Source organism: Ovis aries, chromosome 2 (assembly GCF_016772045.2).
Source record: "Ovis aries strain OAR_USU_Benz2616 breed Rambouillet chromosome 2, ARS-UI_Ramb_v3.0, whole genome shotgun sequence".
Lineage (NCBI taxonomy): Eukaryota > Metazoa > Chordata > Mammalia > Artiodactyla > Bovidae > Ovis > Ovis aries.
This window is the reverse complement of record NC_056055.1, coordinates 68,082,146-68,108,843: the sequence shown is the minus strand read 5'-3', so window position 1 is coordinate 68,108,843 and position 26,698 is coordinate 68,082,146. Positions and strand designations below refer to the sequence as shown.

The window sequence follows — 26,698 nt, the reverse complement described above, 5'->3', positions numbered from 1 at the left end:
AGCCTTTAACTAAGGGATGATGCCTCAGTTGCCTTCAAGCCACAAACACAGGTGTTAATCTTAAGTGGGAAGAACTCTGCCTCCCTGCTCAGACTGGTTATGTCTGAGTTTATTTGTCAATCAGCATCTTTTCTGATGAGGCATGTAGCCCAGCATGGCAAAAAGAACCACTGCAGCAGGCAGATGACGCTTTGAATCCTATAGTTACCACTGGATAGTGCATGATCTCAGGTCACTTACTTAACCCCTCTGCCTTCAGCTCTCTGATCTGTTAAACTGAGACTACAGTAGCATCCTCCTCACAAGGATGTTTGGAGAAGGCAATGGCAATCCACTCCAGTACTCTTGCCTGGAAAATCCCATGGACTGAAGAGACTGGTAGGCTGCCGTCTATGGAGTCACACAGAGTTGGACACGACTGAAGTGACTTAGCAGCAGCAGCACAAAGATATTATGAGGATAACTTGATTTTATAAAGGTTCAGTAAACCCCAACTCCAACTATAGTATTTTATTGAGGTCTCATTGAACTAGATGCTTGAGAGAAAGATAAAATGGAGACACTTAACATTTTATGACAACTTTAACGTGAAATTCACTTTCCCTAAAGATTATACCAGTCCATTCTAAAGGAGATCAGCCCTGGGTGTTCTCTGGAAGGAATGATGCTAAAGCTGAAACTCCAGTACTTTGGCCACCGCATACGAAGAGCTGACTCATTGGAAAAGACTCTGATGCTTGGAGGAATTGGGGGCAGGAGGAAAAGAGGACAACAGAGGATGGGATGGCTGGATGGCATGATCAACTCTATGGACGTGAGTCTGAATGAACTCCAGGAGTTGGTGATGGACAGGGAGGCCTGGTGTGCTGCGATTCATGGGGTCACAGAGAGTCGGACACGACTGAGTGACTGAACTGAACTGAACTCAACTCAAAGATTATAATGCCTGTGCGACTTCGGTTTTCTCAAAATGACCTACCTTGGAGAGGATACGGACAAAATATTGTTCACCTTGAACTACAGTTTCCTACTTTCTGTGCCCAAATCCATATCTATTCTCCAATTTTAATTATACCTTCTCTTCAACCTCTTTAGAGTCAGCACAGGACCTGTGCTTTTCATCCACTATGTTCCTACCCTCTCAGAAACCTTAGAGGCAAGAGGCAACCTTCTTGCCTCTCAACTACGTCTTGTCATCAATATCTAAGACCATAAGGATTAGAAAATAACCACGCTGGCCCATATCCCCACTTTTGCTACTATTCCTTTTCTCTCTTTTCCTTCAGAGCCAGACTTTTATCAAATGATGTATTTATTGCAGTCATCTTTTCATAACTGATTCACTTCTTAGCCCATTATAATCTGGTTTCTAGCCCAAACATTCCTCCAAGAGTCCTCACTAATATCCTTAATGCTTTCTATCTTGTTAACTCCAAAAGACTTTTTCAGTTGTCATCTCACTGAGCCTTCATCAGCATTGGATGTGATCCCTCCTTGACTTCCTAGGCTTTGAGACATTACATCTTGGTTTTCCTTCCTTCTCTCTGGCTACTTCCTCTTTGCGTCCATTTCTGGCTCATTCTCACCACCCTCCTTTCATTAAATGTTAAATTTCCTCAAGTCTCAATCCTAGACTCTCTTTTCACTTTATGCACTATCTCCAGGAAATAATTATCAATTATGATTTCAGTTATCATCTACATGTCAGTGGGTACCAACTTATACCTCCAGCATAGACTACTTCTCTGTGTTCCAGACCCAGATGTCCAACTACGTATTAAATCTCCATTTGGAATACAGTTTTTTCAACATGTCCAAGACCAAGTTCATGATCTTTCTCAGCAAATCTGCTCCCCTTTTTTGTTCTCCATCTCAGTGAATGGCACCAGTATCCAGCCAGTGTGTAGCTTCCCTGCTGCTTTCCTTTCCCTTTCCTCATATGGGAAAGCATATGAAAGTTACCACCAAGGTCTGTCTCTTTCTCTTGCAAAATGTCTTTTCAATCAATCCCGATTCTAATATTTCCATAGACACTACCCTAATCTGTGCTGCCATTCTGTTCTCTCTGTTTTATTATTCTTCTTCCCTCTGTTTTCCCAGATCCATTCCTTCCACACACTATAGTCAATCAAACATGTGACATCTTCCCATGAAACTTGCCAGTGACTTCCTATTGATCACAGGGAAAATAACTAAAATCCTTCATTTGGTGTAACAGAGACTGCGTTTCCATAATATCCCATTTTCCTTCTTTGTCACAAAATGTAGTAAAATGGCAATGTCTCTCTCTTACACACACATACTCACACAAGACATTTCCTAGCCTCCCTTACAGAGAGAGATAACCTATAAGATATAAGCAAAAGTTGTTAACTGGGGTAGCTTGGGAAGCCTCTTTAACCTTGTGTTTTTAGTTCTGCATATCTGGGATGTGGCTGTGATGACTGGAAATCCAGCAGCCATCTTGAGACTTTGAAGGTACAAGTTGGTACTAGAGATAGTAAGGCAGAAAAATTAAAGAAACTTGGGCCCTGATGCTTTTGTGAAACCACCATACAAGACTTGACTGTCTGCTTCTGGGCTTCTTCCCTGTGAGGGAACAAAATCCATATTTGTATGGATTGAATTTGTTTGGATTAAACTCACATCATTGAATTTCTGTCTTTAAGAGTTGAACTAAACTTCTAAACTGATACTTAGAGGATTTATGAGGCCCTGTGGTCTTGTGTCTGTCTACCTCAACAGCTGCTTTCTGCCCCACCTCTCACCCTTATATTCTTCAGTTCATACTGGCCTGAGTTCAGTTGTTCCAATACATCATATGGGCCTTCCTTCATGGGGCCTTTGCATGCTCTTCTCTCTGTAGGACTTTCCTTTCTGACTCTTCATCCTCCAGCCTGACCTAGTCTACCTCTGCTCATCCTTCAGATCTCAGCACAACTTTTTTAGGAAAGCCCTCCCTGAACATCTGTTTTTGTCTTCACATTCCCTCCCTCCACCAATCTAGACCAGGTTCCTCTGTGATGTACTATCCTTGAACTTTATCCTTTTGCTTCAGATTGTTTTCTTAAGTTCAGTGATTACATATTCATTTATGTAATTATTTGATAAATAAGTGCAGAAGAATTGATGCTTTTGAACTGTGGTGTTGGAGAAGACTCTTGAGAGTCCCTTGGACTGCAAGGAGATCCAACCAGTCCATTTTGAAGGAGATCAGCCTTGGGATTTCTTTTGGAAGGAATGATGCTAAAGCTGAAACTCCCATACTTTGGCCACCTCATGCAAAGAGTTGACTCATTGGAAAAGACTCTGATGCTGGGAGGGATTGAGGGCAGGAGGAGAAGGGGACGACCCAGGATAAGATGGCTGGATGGCATCACGGACTCGATGGACGTGAGTCTGAGTGAACTCCGGGAGTTGGTGATGGACAGGGAGGCCTGGCGTGCTGTGATTCATGGGGTCGCAAAGAGTCGGACGTGACTGAGCGACTAAACTGAACTGAATATTAGATAAATATCTATCTCCCTTTTATGAAAGCAAGAAAGGGCCATGTCTTTGTTCAAAATTTTATTCCCAGTACCTGGCACAGCCCTTGGGATGTGTGTGTGTGTGTGTGTGTGTGTGTGTGTGTGTGTATACATATATAGATATTTTCAGGCACAATATATATATAGATATACCTCCTTTTATTGAACTTTGCTTTATTGTACTTTGTATATATTGCATTTTTATACATTGAAGGTTTGTGGCAACACTGTACCAAGCAAGGCTATCAGTGTCCTTTTCCAACAGCATTTTCTCACTTCATGTCCTATGTCCCACTTTGGTGATTATAGCAATGTTTCAAACTTTTTCATTATTATTGTATTTATTGTACTGATCTATGATCAGTGATTTTTGATGCTTCTACTGTGACTCACTAAAGGCTCAAATACTGGTTAGCATTTTTCAGCAACAGGGTATTTTTTAGTTGAGGTATGTGCACTGTTGTTTTAGACAATGCTACTGCACACAGTGCTATTGCTATTGGGAGATACCCCTCGTCCAAGGTAAGGAGCAGCGGCTGTGCTTTGCTGGACCAGGCTTGAAGAGATACCCCATGCCCAAGGTAAGAGAAACCCAAGTAAGATGGTAACTGTTGCAAGAGGGCATCAGAGGGCAGACACACTGAAACCATACTCACAGAAAACTAGGCAATCTAATCACACTAGGACCACAGCCTTGTCTAACTCAATGAAACTAAGCCATGCCTGCGGGGCAACCCAAAATGGGTGGGTCATGGTGGAGAGGTCTGACAGAGGTCCACTGGAGAAGGGAATGGCAAGCCACTTCAGTATTCTTGCCTTGAGAACCCCATGAACAGTATGAAAAGGCAAAATGATAGGATACCAAAGAGGAACTCCCCAGGTCATTAGGTACCCAACATGCTACTGGAGATCAGTGGAGAAATAACTCCAAAAAGAATGAAGGGATGGAGCCAAAGCAAAAACAATGCCCAGTTGTGGATGGGACTGGTGATAGAAGCAAGGTCCGATGCTGTAAAGAGCAATATTGCATAGGAACCTGGAATGTCAGGTCCATGAATCAAGGCAAATTGGAAGTGGTCAAACAAGAGATGGCAAGGGTGAACATCGACATTCTAGGAATCAGCGAACTAAAATGGACTGGAATGGGTGAATTTAACTCAGATGACCATTATATCTACTACTGCGGGGAGAAATCCCTCAGAAGAAATGGAGTAGCCATCATGGTCAAAAGAAGAGTCCAAAATGCAGTACTTGGATGCAATCTCAAAAACAACAGAATGATCTGTGTTCATCTCCAAGGCAAACCATTCAATATCACAGTAATCCAAGTCTATGCCCCAACCAGTAACACTGAAGAAACTGAAGTTGAATGGTTTTATGAAGACCTACAAGACCTTTTAGAACTAACACCCAAAGAAGATGTCCTTTTCATTATAGGGGACTGGAATGCAAAAGTAGGAAGTCAAGAAACACCTGGAGTAACAGGCAAATTTGGCCTTGGAATGCAGAATGAAGCAGGGCAAAGACTAATAGAGTTTTGCCAGGAAAATGCACTGGTCATAGCAAACACCCTCTTCCAACAACACAAGAGAAGACTCTACACATGGACATCACCAGATGGTCAACACCGAAATCAGATTGATTATATTCTTTGCAGCCAAAGATGGAGAAGCTCTATACAGTCAACAAAAACAAGACCAGGAGCTGACTGTGGCTCAGATCATGAACTCCTTATTACCAAATTCAGACTCAAATTGAAGAAAATAGGGAAAACCGCTAGACCATTTAGGTATGACCTTAATCAAATCCCTTATAATTATACAGTGGAAGTGAGAAATAGATTTAAGGGACTACATCTGATAGATAGAGTGCCTGATGAACAATGGAATGAGGTTCGTGACATTGTACAGGAGACAGGGATCAAGACCATCCCCATGGAAAAGAAATGCAAAAAAGCAAAATGGCTGTCTGGGGAGGCCTTACAAATAGCTGTGAAAAGAAGAGAGGCAAAAAGCAAAGGAGAAAAGGAAAGATATAAACATCTGAATGCAGAGTTCCAAAGAATAGCAAGAAGAGATAAGAAAGCGTTCTTCAGCAATCAATGCAAAGAAATAGAGGAAAACAACATAATGGGAAAGAATAGAGATCTCTTCAAGAAAATTAGAGATACCAAGGGAACATTTCATGCAAAGATGGGCTCATTAAAGGACAGAAATGGTATGGACCTAACAGAAGCAAAAGATATTAAGAAGAGGCGGCAAGAATACACGGAAGAACTGTACAAAAAAGAGCTGCACAACCCAGATAATCATGATGATGTGATCACTAATCTAGAGCCAGACATCTTGGAATGTGAAGTCAAGTGGGCCTTAGAAAGCATCGCTACAAAGCAAGCTAGTGGAAGTGATGGAATTCCAGTTGAGGTGATGGAATTCCAGTTGAGCTGTTTCAAATCCTGAAAGATGATGCTGTGAAAGTGCTGTACTCAATATGCCAGCAAATTTGGAAAACTCAGCAGTGGCCACAGGACTGGAACAGGTCTGTTTTCATCCCAATCCCAAAGAAAGGCAATGCCAAAGAATGCTCATACTACCGCACAGTTGCACTCATCTCACATGCTAGTAAAGTAATGCTCAAAATTCTCCAAGCCAGGCTTCAGCAATACGTGAACTGTCCCTGATGTTCAAGCTGGTTTTAGAAAAGGCAGAGGAACCAGAGATCAAATTGCGAACATCCGCTGGATCATGGAAAAGCAAGAGAGTTCCAGGAAAACATCTATTTCTGCCTTATTGACTATGCCAAAGCCTTTGACTGTGTGGATCACAATAAACTGTGGAAAATTTTGAAAGAGATGGAAATACCAGACCACCTAACCTGCCCCTTGAGAAATATGTATGCAGGTCAGGAAGCAATAGTTAGAACTGGTTATGGAACAACAGACTGGTTCCAAATAGGAAAAGCAGTACGTCAAGGCTGTATACTGTCACCCTGCTTATTTAACTTATATGCGGAGTACATCATGAGAAATGCTGGACTGGAAGAAACACAAGCTCAATCAAGATTGCCGGGAGAAATATCAGTAACCTCAGATATGCAGATGACACCACCCTTATGGCAGAAAGTGAAGAGGAGCTAAAAAGCCTCTTGATGAAAGTGAAAGAGGACAGTGAAAAAGTTGGCTTAAAGCTCAACATTCAGAAAACGAAGATCATGGCATCCGGTCCCATCATTTCATGGGAAATAGATGGGGAAACAGTAGAAACAGTGTCAGACTTTATTTTTTGGGGCTCCAAAATCCCTGCAGATGGTGACTGCAGCCATGAAATTCAAAGACGCTTACTCCTTGGAAGAAAAGTTATGACCAACCTAGATAACATATGCAAAAGCAGAGACATTACTTTGCCGACTAAGGTCCGTCTAGTCAAGGCTGTGGTTTTTCCTGTGGTCATGTATGGATGTGAGATTTGGACTGTGAAGAAGGCTGAGTGCCGAAGAATTGATGCTTTTGAACTGTGGTGTTAGAGAAGACTCTTGAGAGTCCCTTGGACTGCAAGGAGATCCAACCAGTCCATGCTGAAGGAGATCAGCCCTGGGATTTCTTTGGAAGGAATGATGCTAAAGCTGAAGCTCCAGTACTTTGGCCACCTCATGCGAAGAGTTGACTCACTGGAAAAGACTCTGATGCTGGGAGGGATTGAGGGCAGGAGGAGAAGGGGACGACCCAGGATGAGATGGCTGGATGGCATCATGCACTTGATGGATATGAGTCTGAGTGAACTCCGTGAGATGGTGATGGACAGGGAGGCCTAGTGTGCTACGACTCATGGGGTTGCAAAGAGTCGGACGCAACTGAACTGACTGATTGCACACTTAATAGACAGCAATGTAGTGTAAACATAACTTTTACATGCACTGGGAAACCAAAAAATTCATGTGACTCACTTTATCGCAATGGTTTGGAACCAAACCCACGCTATCTCCAGTATCTGCTTCTATTTTATGCCTAGTAACTAAGAGTCAAGTGAATGAATGAAGGAAGGAAGGAAGACCTTCAGTCTCTTTTTCATAATCTATCTCAGTTTTCCTCTTTCTCTTTTGCCTCTGCCACTCTTTTGTCAAAATGCTCAGCCACCTTGCACTAACATTTTCATAGACAGGTATCCTCCACTTATTGAAAGTTTGCTTTATGACACTTTGCTTTTACCAAAGACCTATGTTACTACATGTTTTTGCTAACCAAAAGAAATCTGAAGAATTTTGCTTTTACAAAAAAGGCAAGAAGCAAAAACATTGTCATGTTTGTCATGTACACCCTGAGCAGTGAGAGGGGCACTGCCACGCTCCTTCCCTGGGAACTACCCTACACTAAGCCTCTCAGCATCAAGCCTCCATAGCACTGAGCTTCATCAGTGAGCATCTGTGCTTTATACTGGTTTATTTTGTGCATCCACTAGCAAGATGTCCTAGGTGGTCTTCTTGCTAGCAATTCTCGTAGGTAATTACCTCTTCACTTTACATCATTTGACTCATGAAGGGTTTCATAGGAATGCTTTATTTTTGGATAGCAGGGGGCCAACCTGTATTTTATGACGTTAAAACACTTTCATACAAATTATCGCATTGTCAGTCACTCCAACAACTCTATAAGGTACTTAAAGATAGGCAAATCCTTCTTCAAACAAGACTTTCAACATAAAGTCAATTTTTCTAATCCATTTAAATGGTCACCCAAGCTTGTGACCTCATTTCCTTTGATTGAAATCTTGAGCTCAGTAGTGAATTACAATTTTGAGAATTTTTCAACAGGTTTGCACCTATCCAAAATATATATTCTGGCACAAAGACAGAAATATAGATCAATGGAACAAAATAGAAAGCCCAGAGATAAATCCACACACACATGGACACCTTATCTTTGACAAAAGAGGCAAGTATATACAATGGAGTAAAGACAATCTCTTTAACAAGTGGTGCTGGAAAACTGGTCAACCACTTGTAAAAGAATGAAACTGGATCTCTTTCTAACACCACACACAAAAATAAACTCAAAATGGATTAAAGATCTAAATGTAAGAGCAGAAACTATAAAATGCCTAGAGGAGAACATAGGCAAAACACTCTCCGACATAAATCACAGCAGGATCCTCTATGATCCACCTCCCAGAATTCTGGAAATAAAAGCAAAAATAAACAAATGGGATCTAATTAAAATTAAAAGCTTCTGCACAACAAAGGAAAATATAAGCAAGGTGAAAAGACAGCCTTCTGAATGGGAGAAAATAATAGCAAATGAAGTAACTGACAAACAACTAATCTCAAAAATATACAAGCAACTTATGCAGCTCAATTCCAGAAAATAAACGACCCAATCAAAAAATGGGCCAAAGAACTAAATAGACATTTCTCCAAAGAAGACATATGGATGGCTAACAAACACATGAAAGGATGGTCAACATCACTCATTATTAGATAAATGCAAATCAAAACCACAATGAGGTACCACTTCACACCAGTCAGAATGTCTGCAATCCAAAAGTCTGCAAGCAATAAATGCTGGAGAGGGTGTGGAGAAAAGGGAACCCTCCTACACTGTTGGTGGGAATGCAAACTAGTACAGCCACTATGGAGAACAGTGTGGAGATTCCTTAAAAAATTGCAAATAGAACTACCTTATGACCCAGCAATCCCACTGCTGGGCATACACACCGAGGAAACCAGAATTGAAAGAGACACATGTACCCCAATGTTCATCGCAGCACTGTTTATAATAGCCAGGACATGGAAACAACCTAGATGTCCATCAGCAGATGAATGGATAAGCAAGCTGTGGTACATATACACAATGGAGTATTACTCACCCATTAAAAAGAATACATTTGAATCAGTTCTAATGAGGTGGATGAAACTGGAGCCGATTATACAGAGTGAAGTAAGCCAGAAAGAAAAACACCAATACAGTATACTAACACATATATATGGAATTTAGAAAGATGGCAATGATGACCCTGTATGCAAGACAGCAAAAGAGACACAGATGTGTAGAGTGGACTTTTGGACTCAGAGGGAGAGAGAGAGGGTGGGATGATTTGGGAGAATGGCATTGAAACATGTATGCTATCATGTAAGAAATGAATCGCCAGTCTATGTCCGATGAAGGATACAGCATGCTTGGGGCTGGTGCATGGGGATGACCCAGAGAGATGTTATGGATGGGGAAGGAGGTGGGAGGGGGTTCATGTTTGGGAATGCATGTACACCTGTGGTGGATTCATGTCAATATATGGCAAAACCAATACAGTTTTGTAAAGTAAAATAAAGTAAAAATAAAAATTTTAAAAATAATAAAAAATAAAAAAGCAAAGGGGAGAAACTCTTAGCATCACAGAGTGCTCCCCTCCCACGTTTCAAATACTGCTTTCTGTATCCACTTTGATTCTCTTGACCATAAGATTCCAATTCATGCTGATGCTCCTGGTCCAGGCATGCTTTGGGAATCACTGTCTTAGTGATTCCTCGAGGAAAGAGGATGTGTCTCTTTAAAGGAACCCATCAGTGGATACATTTGCTGCTCTGCATGTCTGCAGAACATGACAACTTGGGTATAATTTCTTTCTCATCCGGAACAAAACAGTAGAGTTGTGATGATTCTGAGACCCACTGAGCTGTTGAATATCACCCTGTGGGTGTTGAGGAAGAGAAGCCATAGAACCTCAATGGGAAAACTCTGAGTGGGTGAGTGTCTTGCCCAGAGTCCTGAAACTACCTTCTTCCTATGACTGTAGGTCTTAGGGAGACCACAGCAGCAGTCGTTTGTGCTGACAGGTAGCCAACATTTCAGTCTCCAATTCAGCAGCCCCATTAGCTCAGGCCAACAGGTTCAGGTCTTCAAAATATAAATAGTGTGGAGAAAGCAGGCTGGCATCTCTGACTCCACTTTAACTCCACTGATGGCATATAAAGTGGAATTATTTCCTCTGCCATTCTAGCCATTCACCTGAGTCTGATAACCTTTGCCATCTTAGTATCTGAGCATTTTACAGTTTTTCCCCCACCAAGATACTCATGTCATTTTCATTCTTCACTTCCCAACTAAAATGGTCTGGGAGATTGGTTTGTTCCTAAAGTAAGATTGTATCCACTTTCACGATTAATTTTGAAAACATGTTTTTGGACCAAACTAAAGACTACTAAGATTTAACCATTCCTTTCATTTACTCAACAACTCTTTGTGAAGTTCCAGGCTATGGGAGACACCAAGATAAACACAGATACACAAAGAAAGAAAAAAATGCTTCTTTGCTCTTAGGGATCCTCTCTGAAGTCTCAGTTTCCTCACCTGAAAAATGAAGACAACACATTAACCCCTACCTTACTGGGTTGTTTTAGGAGTTAAGTGCGATAATACATATTAAGTCTTTAGCAGTGTGCCCCGTGCATCACTGATTATTATTAAATTAGATAGTAAAATAACAACACTAGTATTTCAACTCATAGGCAAAAATATATTATGAATTTATTATGATTTGAGTAAGTAAGTACTTAAAGCAAAAAGTGTAAAATTATATTATGTCTCTTGTCATCAACATGATCATCCTAATATTCACTTAGATTGTTACCCATGGTCTTTGTTTAAGGAGAATTGCATGCCTCCTCTAAAACAGTTTAAGTTGTGTCTTTATAGCCTTACCCTCTACCTCATGTACGATGACTGCTACTATCAAGTAATAATAACGCCTAACATTTTTTGAGCACTTACCTCAATGCTTTGCAAGTATGATCTCTTTTAACCCTCAAGACCACATTAGAACACAAACACTGTTTTTATCACCCTTTTACAGATGAGGAAACTGATAACCAGAGAGTTTAAGGAACATAGGAATACTTCCCATGACTCTTACTATAAACATGTATAGTGCTTTCCAGATATGCACATGTTTGTATGTCAGGAGGAAAATGATCAAGCACGTACGTGTCCAGATCTTACAATAAAAACGATTCTGGTTCTACCTGTTGCATTTCCTCTAATGTCTGAGAAAGATTCCAGCTTGTCAGAATTCTATTATGTTAGACCTTTGTGCTGTAAAATGGGTAAAGCCGTTGCAGAGAGAGAAGAATAGGAGAAACCTGAGTTAGGGCTGCTGGGGGAGTTGGAGTGTGGGGAAAGTAAGTGTGGGCTTGCCTCACTGTGTGTCAAACGTGGATGAGAGAGAGAAGAATTTTGAGAGGTACTCAACTCTAATGTTTTCTCAAAAGACAAGTAAATATCCTGAGGCTCTTTTAGACTGATTTGTTTTGTTTTTGGATACCAGGTGGGGTTTCTTTGAGAGACTTTGAAAACTGGATAATGTGGATGAACAACTTTTTTCCCACCCTTTTTTGGTGACTTTTTATTTTGTATTGGGGTATGGCTAATTAGGAGAAGGTGATGGCATCCCACTCCAGTACTCTTGCCTGGAAAATCCCATGGATGGAAAAGCCTGGTAGGCTACAGTCCATGGGGTCGCAGAGAGTCAGACATGACTGGTGACCTCACTTTCACTTTTCATTTTCATGCATTGGAGAAGGAAATGGCAACCCACTCCAATGTTCTTGCCTGGAGAATCCCAGGGACGGCGGAGCCTGGTGAGCTGTTGTCTATGGGGTCGCACAGAGCTGTACACGACTGAAGCGACTGAGCAGCAGCAGCATGGCCAATTAACAATGTTGTGACAGTTTCAGGTGAACAGTGAAGGGACTCAGCCATACATATACATGTATCCATTCTCTCCCAAACTCCCCTCCCATCCAGGCTGCTACATTACATTGAGCAGCGTTCCAGTGCTATACAGTAGGACTTTATTGGTTATCCTTTTTAAATATAGCAGTGTGTGTAAGTCGACCCCAAACTCCCTAACTATCGCTTCCCCACAATCTTCCCCTCCTGCAATCGTAAGTTCATTCCCTAAGTCTGTGAGTCTGTTTCTGTTTTGTAAATCAGTTCAGTTCAGTTCAGTCGCTCAGTCATATCTGACTCTTTGAGACCCCATGGACTGCAGCACACCAGGCCTCCCTGTCCATCACCAACTCCCAGAGTTTACTCAAACTCATGTCCATTGAGATGGTGATGCCATCCAACCATCTCATCCTCTGTCGTCCCCATCTCCTCCCGCCTTCAGTCTTTCCCAGCATCAGGGTCTTTTCAAATGAATCAGTTCTTCACATCAGGTGGCCAAAATTCATTTATTTGGTTTCTTTTTAGATTCACATGTAAGGGATATCATACGATATTTCTCATTCTCTGTCTGACTTATCTCACTCAGTGTGACAATCTCTAAGTACTGGATGAACAACTTTTAAACATCATGAACATATATTTAAAGCTTTATAACTTGATCAAAATTTTCCTGATTTTATGTGTGTGTTTGCATATAATGACTGATGACAACAAATTTTGAAAAACATTGTTCTGGGATAGTGTTTCTGATATTTTTCATGGATCAGAACACCAGTAAGTTACAGTGTCCTTTGCAGAATGCCATGAAATACTGCTATATCTAATTTTCTCACAGAATAATGTTTTAAAAATTATCAGTTGAGCTGAAGCTAGATTAGTGGAATTTGGGAGCTGAAAAAAAGTATTTTTATTAAAGAGATGGAAACACTCAGAATCATAGAAAAGTTTACTTCCAGAAATGAAGACTTGATTACATAAAATCTGTGCAGTTCTCTGCATCTTCATGGGTAAGCATATGTACAATATCCTAAACAAATCAAGTTTATAAGTGTGTCTGCTGTTATAACTTTCCTACTAGTTCATCCATTTTTGAGTAGCTGCCAACAAGTAATTCTCGGTACCTGAGCATTAGAAAAACAATGTGACGAAATTTTTTTTCTCTTACCTAACCCTTCCGTACAATGGTTATTTACAAACATAATATAGTTTTAATCCTAAGTGAATTTTATAATTTTTAAATTTTATATCTGCATGTAGTCGATTAACAATATTGGGGTTAGTTTCAGGTGAACAGCAAAGTAAGCTTCAATTATACATATACTTGTATCTATTCTTTTTCAAATTCTTTTTCCATTTAGGTTTTTACAGACTATTGAGCAGAGTTCCCTGTACTAGCAAGCCCTCGTTGATTATCTGTTTTAAATATAGTAGTGTGCACATGTCAATCCCAAACTCCCAGTTCATCCCTCCTCCCCACCTTTCTCCTTTGGGAACTATAAGTTTGTTTTCTAAGTCTGTAAGTTTGTTTCTGTTTGGTAAATATGTTTGTTTGTATCATTTTCTTTAGATTCTGCTTATAAGTGATATCATATGATATTTGTCTTTCTCTGTCTGACTTACTTCACTTACTAGTATGATAATTTCTAGGTCCATCCATGTTGCTGCAAATGGCATCATTTCACTCTTTTTAACGGCTGAGTAATATACTATTGTATATGTATACTAACATCTTCTTTATCCATTCATCTGTTGACAGACATTTAGGTTGTTTCCTTGTCTTGGCTATTGTAAACAACACTGCAGTGAATGATGGGATGCATGCATCCTTTTGAACTATAGTTTTCTCCAGATATATGCCCACGAATAGGATTGCTAGATCATATGTTAGCTCTATTTTTAGTTTTTTAAGGAAATTTGATAATGTTCTCCATAGTGGCTATACCAATTTACATTCCCACCAACAGTATAGGAGTTCCCTTTTGCTACATATTCTCTCCAGAATTAAATATTTGTGGAGTTTTGATGATGGCCATTCTGACTGGTGTGAGGTGATACCTTATTGTAGTTTTGATTTGCATTTCTCTAATACTTGGTTGAGTGCCAAAGAATTGATGCTTTTGAACTGTGGTGTTGGAGAAGACTCTTGAGAGTCCCTTGGACTGCAAGGAGATCCAACCAATACATTCTAAAGGAGATCAGTCCTGGGTGTTCTTTGGAAGGACTGATGCTAAAGCTGAAACTCCAATACTTTGGCTACCTCATGCGAAGAGTTGACTCATTGGAAAAGACTCTGATGCTGGGAGGGATTGAGGGCAGGAGGAGAAGGGGATGACCGAGGATGAGATGGCTGGATGGCATCACCGACTTGATGGACATGAGTTTGAGTGAACTCCGGAAGTTGGTGATGGACAGGGAGGCATAGTGTGCTGTGATTCATGTGGTAGCAAAGAGTTGGACACGACTGAACTACTGAACTGAACTGAACTGAATACTTAGCTACGTTGAATATCTTTTCATGTGCCCCTTGGCCCTGTATGTCTTATTTGGAGAAATGTCTATTTAGGTCTTCTGCCCATTTTTTGATTGGGCTGTTTGGTTTGTTTTTTTCTTAAAAAATATATATATATATTGGGCTGCCTGAGCTGTTTGTAGATCTTGGAGATCAATCCCTTGTCAGTCTCATTGTTTGCAAATATTTTCTTCCATTCTGTGGGGTGTCTTTTTATTTGTTATGATTTCTTTTGCTGTGTAAAAGTTTTTGGGTTTAATTAGGTTCTATTTGTTTATTTTTGTGTTTATTACTCTGGAAGTCATGCCAAAAAAGATATTTCATGTCAGAGTATTATTCCTGTTTTCCTCAAAGAGTTGTATAGTACCAGGTGTTCCATTTAGGTCTTTAATCCATTTTTATTTTATTTTTGGTTGTGGTGTATAATGTTAAAGAATGTTCTAATTTTATTATTTTACATGTAGTGGTCCAGCTTTCCCATTTATTGAAGATACTGCCCTTTCTCCATTGTATGTTCTTGCCTCTGTTGTGATGGGTTAATCAACCATATGTGCACGGGTTTATTGTTGTAGATTAATTGCCCATATTTGTGTGGGTTTATTTCTGGGCTTTCTACCCTGTTTCACTGATCTATAGTTCTGTTTTGTTCCAGTGCAGTTTTGATGACTGTAGCTTTATAGTGTAGTCTGAAGTCAAGGAGCCTGATACCTCCAGCTCTGTTTTCTTTCTCAAGACTGCTTTAGCTACTTGGGATCTTTTGTGTCACCATACAAATTAAAAAATAAAAAGTTCTAGTTCTGTGAAAATGCCATTGGTAATTTGATAGGGATAACATTGAATCTATATGCTGCCTTGGGTAGTAGGGTCATTTTGACATATTGATTCTTCCATTTCAAGACCATCTAATAGGAGTTTCATAAGAACAGAATAGAGGGTAGGGAGAATCAGTATTCAAGGCAGGACACTTAAACATATCATAGTATAACTGAAGAATACCAAAGGTAAAAATAAAGAAATCAGAGAGACTATTGATGGAAACTGTCAAGAAATGATGATAAAATTCCATCAAAATAAGCATTCTAGCATCCATTTTTTAAAAATGCAAAATATCAGTTTGTACTAAAATAAACCAGTCCGCCTTGGAGACATGGCTAATTCCAGATCTGTCCAGGAAGTCTCCAAAATTAACCTAGAATGTCTTTTTATTACCAACAGCAAGGAAATATCAAAGACTATGAAAGCCACTTTCAAATGACGGGAACCAGCCTGAATAAGCTCCCTTTGGCCAAGATGGAACAATTTGAACAAGAAAAAGAAAGATAGAGTTATAATTAGTCAAATGTGTTAAAAATCCATCACTTTATACTAATACTGGGGGGGGGGGGATCCCTCTATGATCACCTGGGAGGATGCCAAAGTTTTAATATAATAAAAGACACATAGATCAACCACATTATTTTGAAAACTGGTAAGAAAAGAAAAAAAATCTATTATTTATCCTAATTTTCCTATATGATCTCAAAATTCAGGATAACTGAAAGTATTTACAAAGGAATTTATAAAGGAATTTAGCTAGTATAGCAACTGGAAAAGTAATTATAGAATTAGACTATCATTTTACATACCTCAAGGAAATAATGAGTCTAGACAGGCTCACCCAAAATGACTAACATAACAAAAAGACAGGCAGATGTTATGTACTTCCTCATGTAAACATGCAACACCAACTGTGGAGGAGTCTTGCAAAACACAAAATGAAATAAAAACAGAAATCTGGTCAAGCCACTTAGATTAACTATCAACTTACAAGAAATGGAAGGAGCTGGGGAAGTGTTCATACCTTCAGGATGCAATCAGCAAAATCCAGATTGTGGGAAATTCTACAGAGCAAACTAACTAGGTTCTTCAACAAAATATCTCAAAGAAAAAAGAAAAAAAAAGATATATATATCAGTTCAGTCACTCATTCATGTCTGACTCTTTGTGACCACATGAATGGCAGCATGCCAGGCCTCCCTGTCCATCACCAACTCCTGGAGTTTACCCAAACTCATGTCCATCGAGTTGGTGATACCATCCAGCCATCTCATCCTCTGTTGTCCCCTTCTCCTCCTGCCCCCAATCCCTCCCAGCATCAGAGTCTTTTCCAATGAGTTAACTATTTGCATGAGGTGGCCAAAGTATTGGAGTTTCAGCTTCAGGATCAGTCCTTCCAATGAACACCCAGGAATGATCTCCTTTAGGATAGACTGGTTGGATCTCCTTGCAGTCCAAGGGACTCTCAAGAGTCTTCTCCAACACCACAATTCAAAAACATCAATTCTTCAGTGCTCAGCTTTTTTCACAGTCCAACTCTCACATCCATACATGACCACTGGAAAAACCATAGCCTTGACTAGACAGACCTTTGCTGGCAAAGTAATGTCTCTGCTTTTTAATATGCTGTCTAGGTTGGTCATAACTTTTCTTCCAAGGAGTAAGCGTCTTTTATTTTCATGGCCGCAATCACCATCTGCAGTGATTTTGGAGCCCCCCAAAATAAAATCTGACACTGTTTTCATTTTCCCCATCTATTTCCCATGAAGTGATGGGACCGGATGCCATGATCTTAGTTTTCTGAATGTTGAGCTTTAAGCCAGTTTTTTCACTCTCCTCTTTCACTTTCATCAAGAGACTTTTAGTTCCTCTTCAATAATACCTTGATATTAAATATCCTGCTGTGTTAACCTTTTTCTGATTTATGTATATATAATTTATATGTAAATTATATACATATATAAATATTTATATATAATATTTAATATTATATATATTTATATGTAAATTATATATATATAAATCAGAAAAATGTTAGCACAGCAGGATATTTAATATTGAGGTATTATTATTAACTTTAGATATGTTAATTTATCTTGTTTATGGTAAAATATACAAACACACAAATACAGTCCTTAAAATACTCTGGCTAAGCACAATTTGTTGCCGTGTTAATTTAAAAATCAAAGATACCTAGGAAATCTAGGACAAGGCAGTGAGAGTTGATGTGCGAGTATTAATCACACAGAACAACATATGATGACTAGTGAAAGTAGTTATTCTTATGTTCAGGAGCAGCACTGAAGAGCCAGCTTCTACACTATTGGGAACATGATTAGTCGGGGGGAATTCTCTATAACAGAGCTCTTAAGGTTATCAAAACGTGCATCAGGTGGGTTTTAATAAAACTGTGCTTTTTAAAAATGATAGTACATGAGGGATGGGATGGGGAGGGAGGTAGGAGGGGAGTTCAGGATGGGGAACGCATGTACACCCATGGCTGATTCATGTCAATGTATGGCAAAAACCACTACAATATTGTAAAGTATTTAGCCTCCAATTAAAATAAATAAATTAATTAAAAATAAATAAATAAAAATGGTAGTATATAGTATGGAAGTGAACCCTGTGACATTCAAGCTGATATTCTTTTAGTCATGATCAGGGAAGCTATGAAGACATGGTAATAAACCTCTGGAGCTAAGTGAATTGTTTTTTCAGGGGAAATAAGAACATGAGTTTGTTTTGATACATTGAATGAGGTGTCCATTTTAGGTCCATTATATTTACAGTACTGTATAAAATGCTAACTTTAAGAAATTACCACTGATTAAAGTATTACATTAGAGATATAGTGGAAAAGCTTCTCTGGTGGCTCAGAGAGTAAAGAATCTACCTGCAATGCAGGAGACCTGGGTACAACCCCTGGATTGGGAAGATACCTGGAGAATGGAATGGCTACCCACTCTAATAGAATTGCCCGGAGAATTCATGGACAGAGGAGCCTGGCAGGCTACAGTCCATGGCGTTGCAAAGAGTCAGACACAACTGAGTGACTTTCACTCACTTCACTCACTCATAGTAGAAAAATACCATTTTAAAATTATTCAAATAAGCACATGCAAATTGCAGAAATTATGGGACCTAAGGGGAGATTCGGAGATGGCAATGGCACCCCACTCCAGTACTCTTGCCTGGAAAATCCCATGGATGGAGGAGCCTGGTAGGCTGCAGTCCATGGGGTTGCTAGGAGTCAGACGCAACTGAGCAACTTCACTTTCACTTTCATGCATTGGAGAAGGAAATGGCAACCCACTCCAGTATTCTTGCCTGGAGGATCCCAGGGACAGGGGAGCCTGGTGGGCTGCTTTATATGGGGTCACACAGAGTTGGACATGACTGAAGCGAGTTAGCAGCAGCAGGGGAGATTCAGAGTTGGAAAAATATTGAGATTGTCCCTTTAAATTGTTTTGGGTTAATATGTTAAATAGATGTTAAAGTTGTTTTGCTGATTTTTCTTTAAATGCTCGTCTCTTGTAAAGAGTTTTTTCTTTTTGGAATTGAAGGGTTTCTTACAGTCATCAAAAACGCATTCTCATGATGTGTTATTTTTAAGAAATAAAAAATTTTAAAAATCTTTAATAGAACAGATTTGAAATCATGCATGAGTCAAAAAAGAGATTTTGACAGTAATTAGAATTATTTTTGAATTACGTGAAAGTCAATGAAATTAAAAACTTAAGGGAACAGTAATAGGAGTAAATGCAGCTGAAAAATACATGAAATAATCCAAAGAAAGAAGGGACCACATGCAATGAGAAATTGCAGATTAATGAAATTGAAAACAGAAATATTGTTTGTGCTTGAGAGAACCAAATAAATGACTCTGCTGTACTCTGTCACACGCGGTACCCATTGAGAGATCAACAGAGTCACATATGTGAAGATTAGGAGATCACCTTTATTACCGATAAACTACTGGGAGAGGATGGTTTAGAGAAAGAGACAAATGGGTCTACTAACACTCCTAGACTGTCCTGCAGGTGTAGAACTTGGAACCACACAAGAGTGAGAACCAGATGCACTCACTCAGCATCGTTATCTTGTACTTTGAGAACCATCAGAGATGAGCTTTTTATGCAACCCTGAAGACCTCATGTCTGTTTCATGAGATATTCCCCCCGCTGCTTTCTGTCTAGAATTCATCTTTGCAGAGTTCCATTTCTTTAAAGCCTCCTCTCCATTACATGTCATCATTCCTGAGAGGAGTAACACCCTAAGTTATAGAACTGAAACAGATGACAGACTGGGATGAGCTTAATTAAGATGGCATTTTGTAAGGAGTCGGGGGGTAGATGTTCCATTTTATCCTGGACCAGTTACTCCCCTCCAACCCCACAAGGTCCTCAAAGGAGATAAATATAAGCAGTAGACAGAGTGAGAGAAAGTGATGCTTTTGATTAACTTCCTCAGTGAAGAGGTGCTGGTCTGGGCATCAAGGAGGACTTCATTGGATACCCGCTCAACAAATCTGACCTTGACCCTCAGAACCTATCATCCCAGTGAAAAGCCACACACCTCCAGTGCCAGAGAAAAGGAAAAACAGGAATGCTTAGAGCTGACTCCCAACTCCTCACTCCATTCTCCCCAGTCCTCCCACATCTGCCCGCTATAAAAGAAGAGAGACCAGCTAAAGACGGAAAGGTAAAAGGCTAATGCTATCCCAAGATGCCCCATACAATTTGACCATTACAACTGGAAGGGTATTAGTAAAGAGAGACACACACCATTCCATGCACTGTCCCAGAAGCCATCCAGAGTCCCCTAGAATTTCACTGGGTCACTTGCAGGGACTCTGACCAAAACGGATTAGCACACTCTCTCCTTAGAGTGGAATAAAATGGGAGGGTGGAAGGAATGGATAAAGCTTTCTAAAGGTCACAAATTACTTCCTACATTGTTTACACATTAATATGAGTTAATCACAGGAAGTTGACAAAGTAAGCATATATTAAATATGACTGAGAGGAAAGTGTTTACCCATAAGGGATGGGGACAGTGTGAGAGCTCTGCTGTGCTAACAAGTTCGAGGTCCCAAAGCTGGTCAGTAGCAGAGGAAGGATTTCTATCTAATTCTTTAGATTTCAAAGATCATGCTGTCTTTTAGATTTTGAAAATCACCACCTTGTGTACAAAAAAAAAAAAAAAAAAAAAGGATGTCTAAGAAAGGCTTGAAAGTATCTCAACTATCCTAGATAGTATCACACCAAGGAACTACTTGAAAATAAATTCCTGTGTCTGGATCTGACTTAATTCTTCCACAGTATCCATTCTTGAGAAACACTGGAAGAGAGTGAATACATTGCTTTATTTGGTTAAAATAAACATGTCAGAAAAAGACTTGAGAGGACTGTTTTTGAATCCTTCATGCATATTTTCTTTTAAAGAATGGGATCAAAAGAGATGGAATGCACGGTCATACTTTGCAGTTCAACACCACATATTCCGAATGCCTATTAATGATACAAGTTATTCTGTGATACCTGTTGACACCTCAAGGAGATCTCAAGTGGCTATGTTGAGTTCTCAAGAAGCTGCATGTTCTAGGTGTTTTGAATCTCTAAATTAGACAAGCCACCCATGCTATTAAAAAAAGTTTTCATTCTTTGGTTTGTGATGAGATACCAGCAGTGTGTACAAGAGACAGTAAAATGGTACCCTGTGTCATTGATTTTCAAGAGAATGAGGGTTGACATGGACATTTATTGGAGTAAGGAGCCACTGTGTTGCCCTATTGTCAGCTGAGAAATTTGATTCCCAGGACCCCCTCCCCTATATTGATTCTGAGAGTTGGCCAAAAGTGATATTTTCCAAGACCCAGAGGTAAAAAATGGCAGAGCAAAGCAGCTGCCATTATTCACTGAAGGTAGTTGTTGGTTAGAGATGATGAGAGACAGCTTGAAAAGCCCATTGTTAGAGACCCAACCTATTTGAGACAAGTTAGTACCATCTTATTCTAACAGGCACTTGGATTCTAAAACACGATTTCAAAAATGACATAGACTATTAGAAATCACATTGGTTTAAAAGTCAGAAGCTTGTCCTAAGACAATTAATAACAATTGCACACATATCTTCTTTGCCGTCATCCTGCTCTGTGCTTTATGGTAAATGTCTCATTCAGTCTTAATAATGACCCTATGAGGTAGACACTGTAATTATTATCATGTTGCGGATGAGGAAACTGTAGCACTGAGATGTTAAGTAATTTGCTCATGGTTGTATATAGTGTATAAGAGGAAGGACCAGATATTAAAGCTTCACTGAATCTAAATTTCTGGTTATGTGATCGTGGTCCAGTCACTTCAACCCAGAGAGTCTCAGTTTTTTCATCTGTCAAATGAGAGACGCATGCTACATGGCCTCTGACGCTCCTGAGCCAGTTGTTGTATTATTCTACTTCCCTCATATTAGAGAGGTGGTATTCTCTCCAGCAGGAATTTGATGCCAGCAATTTAAAATTCCTTCATCAAAAATCACCTCTTAGGATAGACTGGAAGTTTGGGATTGACTTGTATATACTGCTATATTTAAGATAGAAACCAGGCCTTCCTGATGATCCAGTAGTTAGGAATTCTGCCGCCAGTGCAGGGGACACGGGTTCAGTCCCTGGTCTAGGAGGATCCTGCCGGCCTTGGGGCAACTGAGTCTATATGCCACAATTTTTGAACCCGTGCTCTGCAACAAGAGAAAGTACTGCGATGAGAAGCAGAGGCACCACAACTGGAGAAAGTCCAAGCACAGCAACAAAGACCTAGTGCAGCCTTAAATAAACAAACTGGAATAAATTAACCAATTAATTTAAAAGTATCACCTCTTAGCTGCCAGCCCAGGAAACTTATCCCAGGTGATTTAATCTTATCTTTATCTTTGTATCTTTTCATCCAGTACCACATTCAGTAGAAGTCAATGAGAAAATGATTCTATACATAAGTTTTTATCCGTTTTTACACAGATATTCTCAGCAAATCACCCAGAGTGAATGTCTGAATTTTCTTATTACCTTGAAATGCCTTCTCCCTTCTGAATTCTAGTATGTAACAAAATTCATAGAGTAACACCATTTCCTGTCACTTAGTACCCGTTGTCCAATTTGTTTCTAAAAGCCAGAAGACTCTGGTATCCCTAGTTTTCATTTTAATGCAAAGAACGAGTTGTGAACCTATGCTGAGAACAAAAAGCAAGATCAGCCGGCATTCCAGGCTGCCCTTGGAAATACTCATAAGGCATACAACTTGAGAAATATTTGGAGTCTTTCAAGTTTGGCAGGTTTCACAACCCATCCCTTACCTGGGTTCAAGGATAACAACAGCTCTAGTGAATTCTTTTCCATACACGCTAGTAAAAACCATCAGAAGCTGTTTGCTTTCAGCCGGCAGGCTTAGCAGTAAACCTTCTCCGTCCTTCCCCAGGGCTCTATCTGCTTTCCGATCCTCTGTCAACATCTAGAGTAACATCTAGATACCATTGCCTCTGTATCTTTAGGATGTGACGTTGGTCCTCTGCATGGGTGATACCATGCTGTTCGGAGCTGGGGAGCAGGAGGTAACAATTATCCCAGACAGTGTGGCATGACACACACATGCCAGAGGGTGGGAAACAAATCTAACAGAAATTCAGGTGTCTGCGAGGTTTCCTCCCATAGCCAGGATTTGTGTGTCCTGGAATCAAGGGGTAGAACGAGAGCGGCTTCTTTCTCTATTATCCCTAGTGATCCATTAGTAAAATGTTTGCTTTTTGTCCCTGTAATTTGGTGCTCTCAGTTTAGAGAATCTCAAATTGTAAGGGAAAAAATGTTCCACTGGGAGATACAACAAAGGGGATTTTAGCTGATATCTGACACACTCTGCTGATCATTTTAGGCAACTCAAGCCAATGAACAAACACAAACATATGACTGGTATGATTGATCCTGACCATCAAGGAGAAGTGGGGGCAGGGAAGAGTATGTCTGGAACACAGGAGATCCTTTTAAGCTGTCTCTTAGCCACCTTGTGTCCTATGACAAGTTAATGGAAAACTACAACATCCAGTACAAACAGGATTGTTAGTGGCTAAGAGCCTTCTGGAATGAAGGTTTGCTTTACCCCATCATGCAAGGTTATGATCGGCTACACTGTCTGCTGAGGGAAAAGAATATATAAGATATAGGAGTGTAAGAGAAAAGTAATAAATACCAGTTTTAACCACATGATCAGTTGTAGAAATGGGGGCTGTAGCACTTATGATTATTTCTTCCTCGCTTTGATATGAACATATCTGTAATATATATTAGCCAGTATATTTTTATTTTCCCAGTTGGGTCTCCTGCACTGCAGGCAGATTCTTTACCATCTGAGCCACCAAGAAAGCCCTGGTATCTAACGTAGGGTGTGTTAATAGCAGTCAATAATATGTTTAAGATAAAGGCCATCAGAGTGTAACTCAGCTAGAAGAAGACGAGACTTCATTCAACAGTGGACAAAGGTTACATGTGAATTTCCGAGTAGTCTTTTTTGGGAAAAGGGTTTGCATTTTTCCTGTATGAAGAATGCCTGTATTGTGTTAAAAGGAAGCATGATTTTGCTGTTGTCTTTATTTGAAAATTAAATATTTACAAAGCATGTATATGGCTGCCAGGGTGACAAAGAGTGGGTTGTGGTGGTTTGTGCTATGTCACTTGGGTTAAACTTGGAGTTACATTTCCCAGAGTCACATTTGTGTGTGCTTCCAAGATATAATTGAAGAGGAACTCGTGAAATTCAGGATGCAGAAGTGAGACAGTGGCTCGTGGTCTCTCTTGGCCATTCTGTTGTCCAGTATGGTGACAGATGGATGCAGAGATGTCCAACAGTTTCCAGATGGGACTTACTCTCTTCTCGTGAATGTCCAACTCTTCTTCCCAACTCTTGGCTCTGCTGACCACCCCAGATGTTTGACTGTGGACCCCCAGACATGGCAGCAGCTTCTCATAGATCTTGCCATGAATTCCCCGTTTCCAGCCCCTTCAGCAGCTCAGTGTGCTTGGCTTTCCGAAATGACCTCAAAAGTTGGTGATGCCTTCTCTATCCTCCAACTTTCTGCAGCTTCTCCAAAAATGTAGGGGCTGTTTTTCCATAATACATCCTTTATACTGTAACACTCATCACTGGAACTCTGATGGCTACACGTGAAATCAGAAATGTCATGTGCAACTTCTCAAAGTATCTATAAAAGGAAGAGGCTTTTCCATTCTTTATCCACTCCTTCTTTCTGCTGCCTGGAATGCTGAGGTGATGGCTGGGGCTCTAGTAGCCGTTCTTAGACCGTAAGGGAATCATTACATTCCATGGATGGAGGAAGACGAAAGGGAGAAGCCTAAGTTGATGATTGTTAAACCACAACCTGCTTACTTTTGGCTTCTGTTTAAAAGCCAAAAAGTATATTTCTGTTTGGACAACTCCAACTTTATTTCAGTTACAACCACTCTAACTTCAAATTTTCTCTCACTCATAGCCTAAGCTAATCTTAACTGAAATAGAACCTGAAGATCTTCTTTGTTCTCTTTCATCTGTTACATGTTATTCCATTATATTAATATACTATATTATATTTAATTATTTCTCCCTGTAGATGGGCACTGAGATTTTCTCCAGTTTCCTGATGTTAGAAACAATGAGGCAGTAAATATCTTTGGGAACACACCTTTTCCCTTCTTTATGTACAAGTCTCTCCCTCCTCCCATCTGTAAAGCCCCGAATGGACTTTTGCCGGGCTCGTTCTGTCTCCCTAAGTGCCTGGAACACTGTAGCACTCCAAGCAGGCCTGAGCGTGAATGGACGAAGGCCACGTGGCTCTAGTCGCAGTGCTGCGAGCCCTCCCCAGCTGCTGGTCCTGGTGACCGAGTTCTCACCTAAGAAGCCACATCCTGCAACCACCTTGAGCCCAGAAAATACCTACACAGCCCCAAAATGCAAGCTAATTTTTGTTTTAATGTCAAGCCCATGCTTTTTATGCCTTCACACCTCCATCCATCCATTATTGTCCACTCACTCATTTCTTCAATAAACACTTATTGAGCCTCCCTAAAATGTACCAGGCTAGGGATGCAATAATGAAAAAGAATGAAAACAGTAATGGAAAAGTCCTTATACTTAAAGAGGTCTCAGTCTAGTGGGGAGGCCAATGGGGGAAGAGTTATAAGGCAGAGGGACAAATACTCTGATGGGATAAGGTCAGTGTGTTGTGGGTAGAGAGGAGGCCTTCCAACATCAGGGCAAGGGGGAAAGAGAGCATAGAATTCTTCAAGGGCAGCTCCTCTGGTAGAGGAAGGTGGAGGGTATTTCCAGAAAAAGAGAAAAGGCCAATTCATAGCAACTGACTACCCAGGTTAACGTTCTTGAATCTTGTCCCTGATCTTTGGTGAGTCAGAGACACATTGTGTGATGGTTTAGACTCGTCACTTTCTTCTCTGTTCTTTAACTCTATTATGTTCTTTATCCCCTCTCACTGCCCCAAGTTTCTCCCCAAGCTTGAGCTTCAGTTTGTTTCCCTACTTGGAGCCTCTATTAGTTTTCCTGTTGTAACAAATTACCACAAACTGGGGGCTTAAACCAGAGAAATGTATTGTCTCCCAAGTCTGGAGGCTGGAAATCCATGATCAAGGTGTCAGCATGGTTGACTGCTTCTGAAGGCTTTGAGGAAGAATCTGTTCCTAGGCTTTCTTTGGCTTGTAGCTGGTGTTCTCCCTGTGTCTTCACATTTTCTTCCTTCTGTGAGTCTCTCTGTCTACATTTCCCATCTTTATAAGGACACTAGCCATACGACTGAGTGACTTCACTTTCACTTTTCACTTTCATGCATTGGAGAAGGAAATGGCAACCCACTCCAGTGTTCTTGCCTGGAGAATCCCAGGGACGGGGGAGCCTGGTGGGCTGCCGTCTATGGGGTCGCATACTGGCATCAGGTCATGGCATCCAGTCCCATCACTTCATGGCAAATAGATGAGGAAATGTTGGAAACAATGACAGACTCTATTTTCTTGGGCTTCAAAATCACTGTAGATGGTGACTACAGCTGTGAAATTCAAAGATGCATACTCCTTGGAAGAAAAGC

General features: G+C 40.3%; 1 protein-coding gene across 5 annotated transcripts in view; it reads left to right on the top strand.

The window, feature by feature from the left end:
- The window catches only part of PIP5K1B (phosphatidylinositol-4-phosphate 5-kinase type 1 beta), a 554,522-nt gene that overhangs the window by 114,443 nt on the left and 413,381 nt on the right, over positions 1-26,698 (top strand). Inside the window, exon 5 of one of the 5 annotated variants that reach the window (XM_060409398.1) lies at positions 610-10,001. The exons of the other annotated variants lie outside the window; for them this stretch is intronic. Coding sequence (XP_060265381.1) covers positions 4,472-5,986 — 1,515 coding nt within the window. The 5' untranslated portion in view covers positions 610-4,471 and the 3' untranslated portion in view covers positions 5,987-10,001. Of the gene's footprint in view, positions 1-609; positions 10,002-26,698 lie in introns of those variants that run through there. 5 annotated transcript variants of the gene reach the window in all.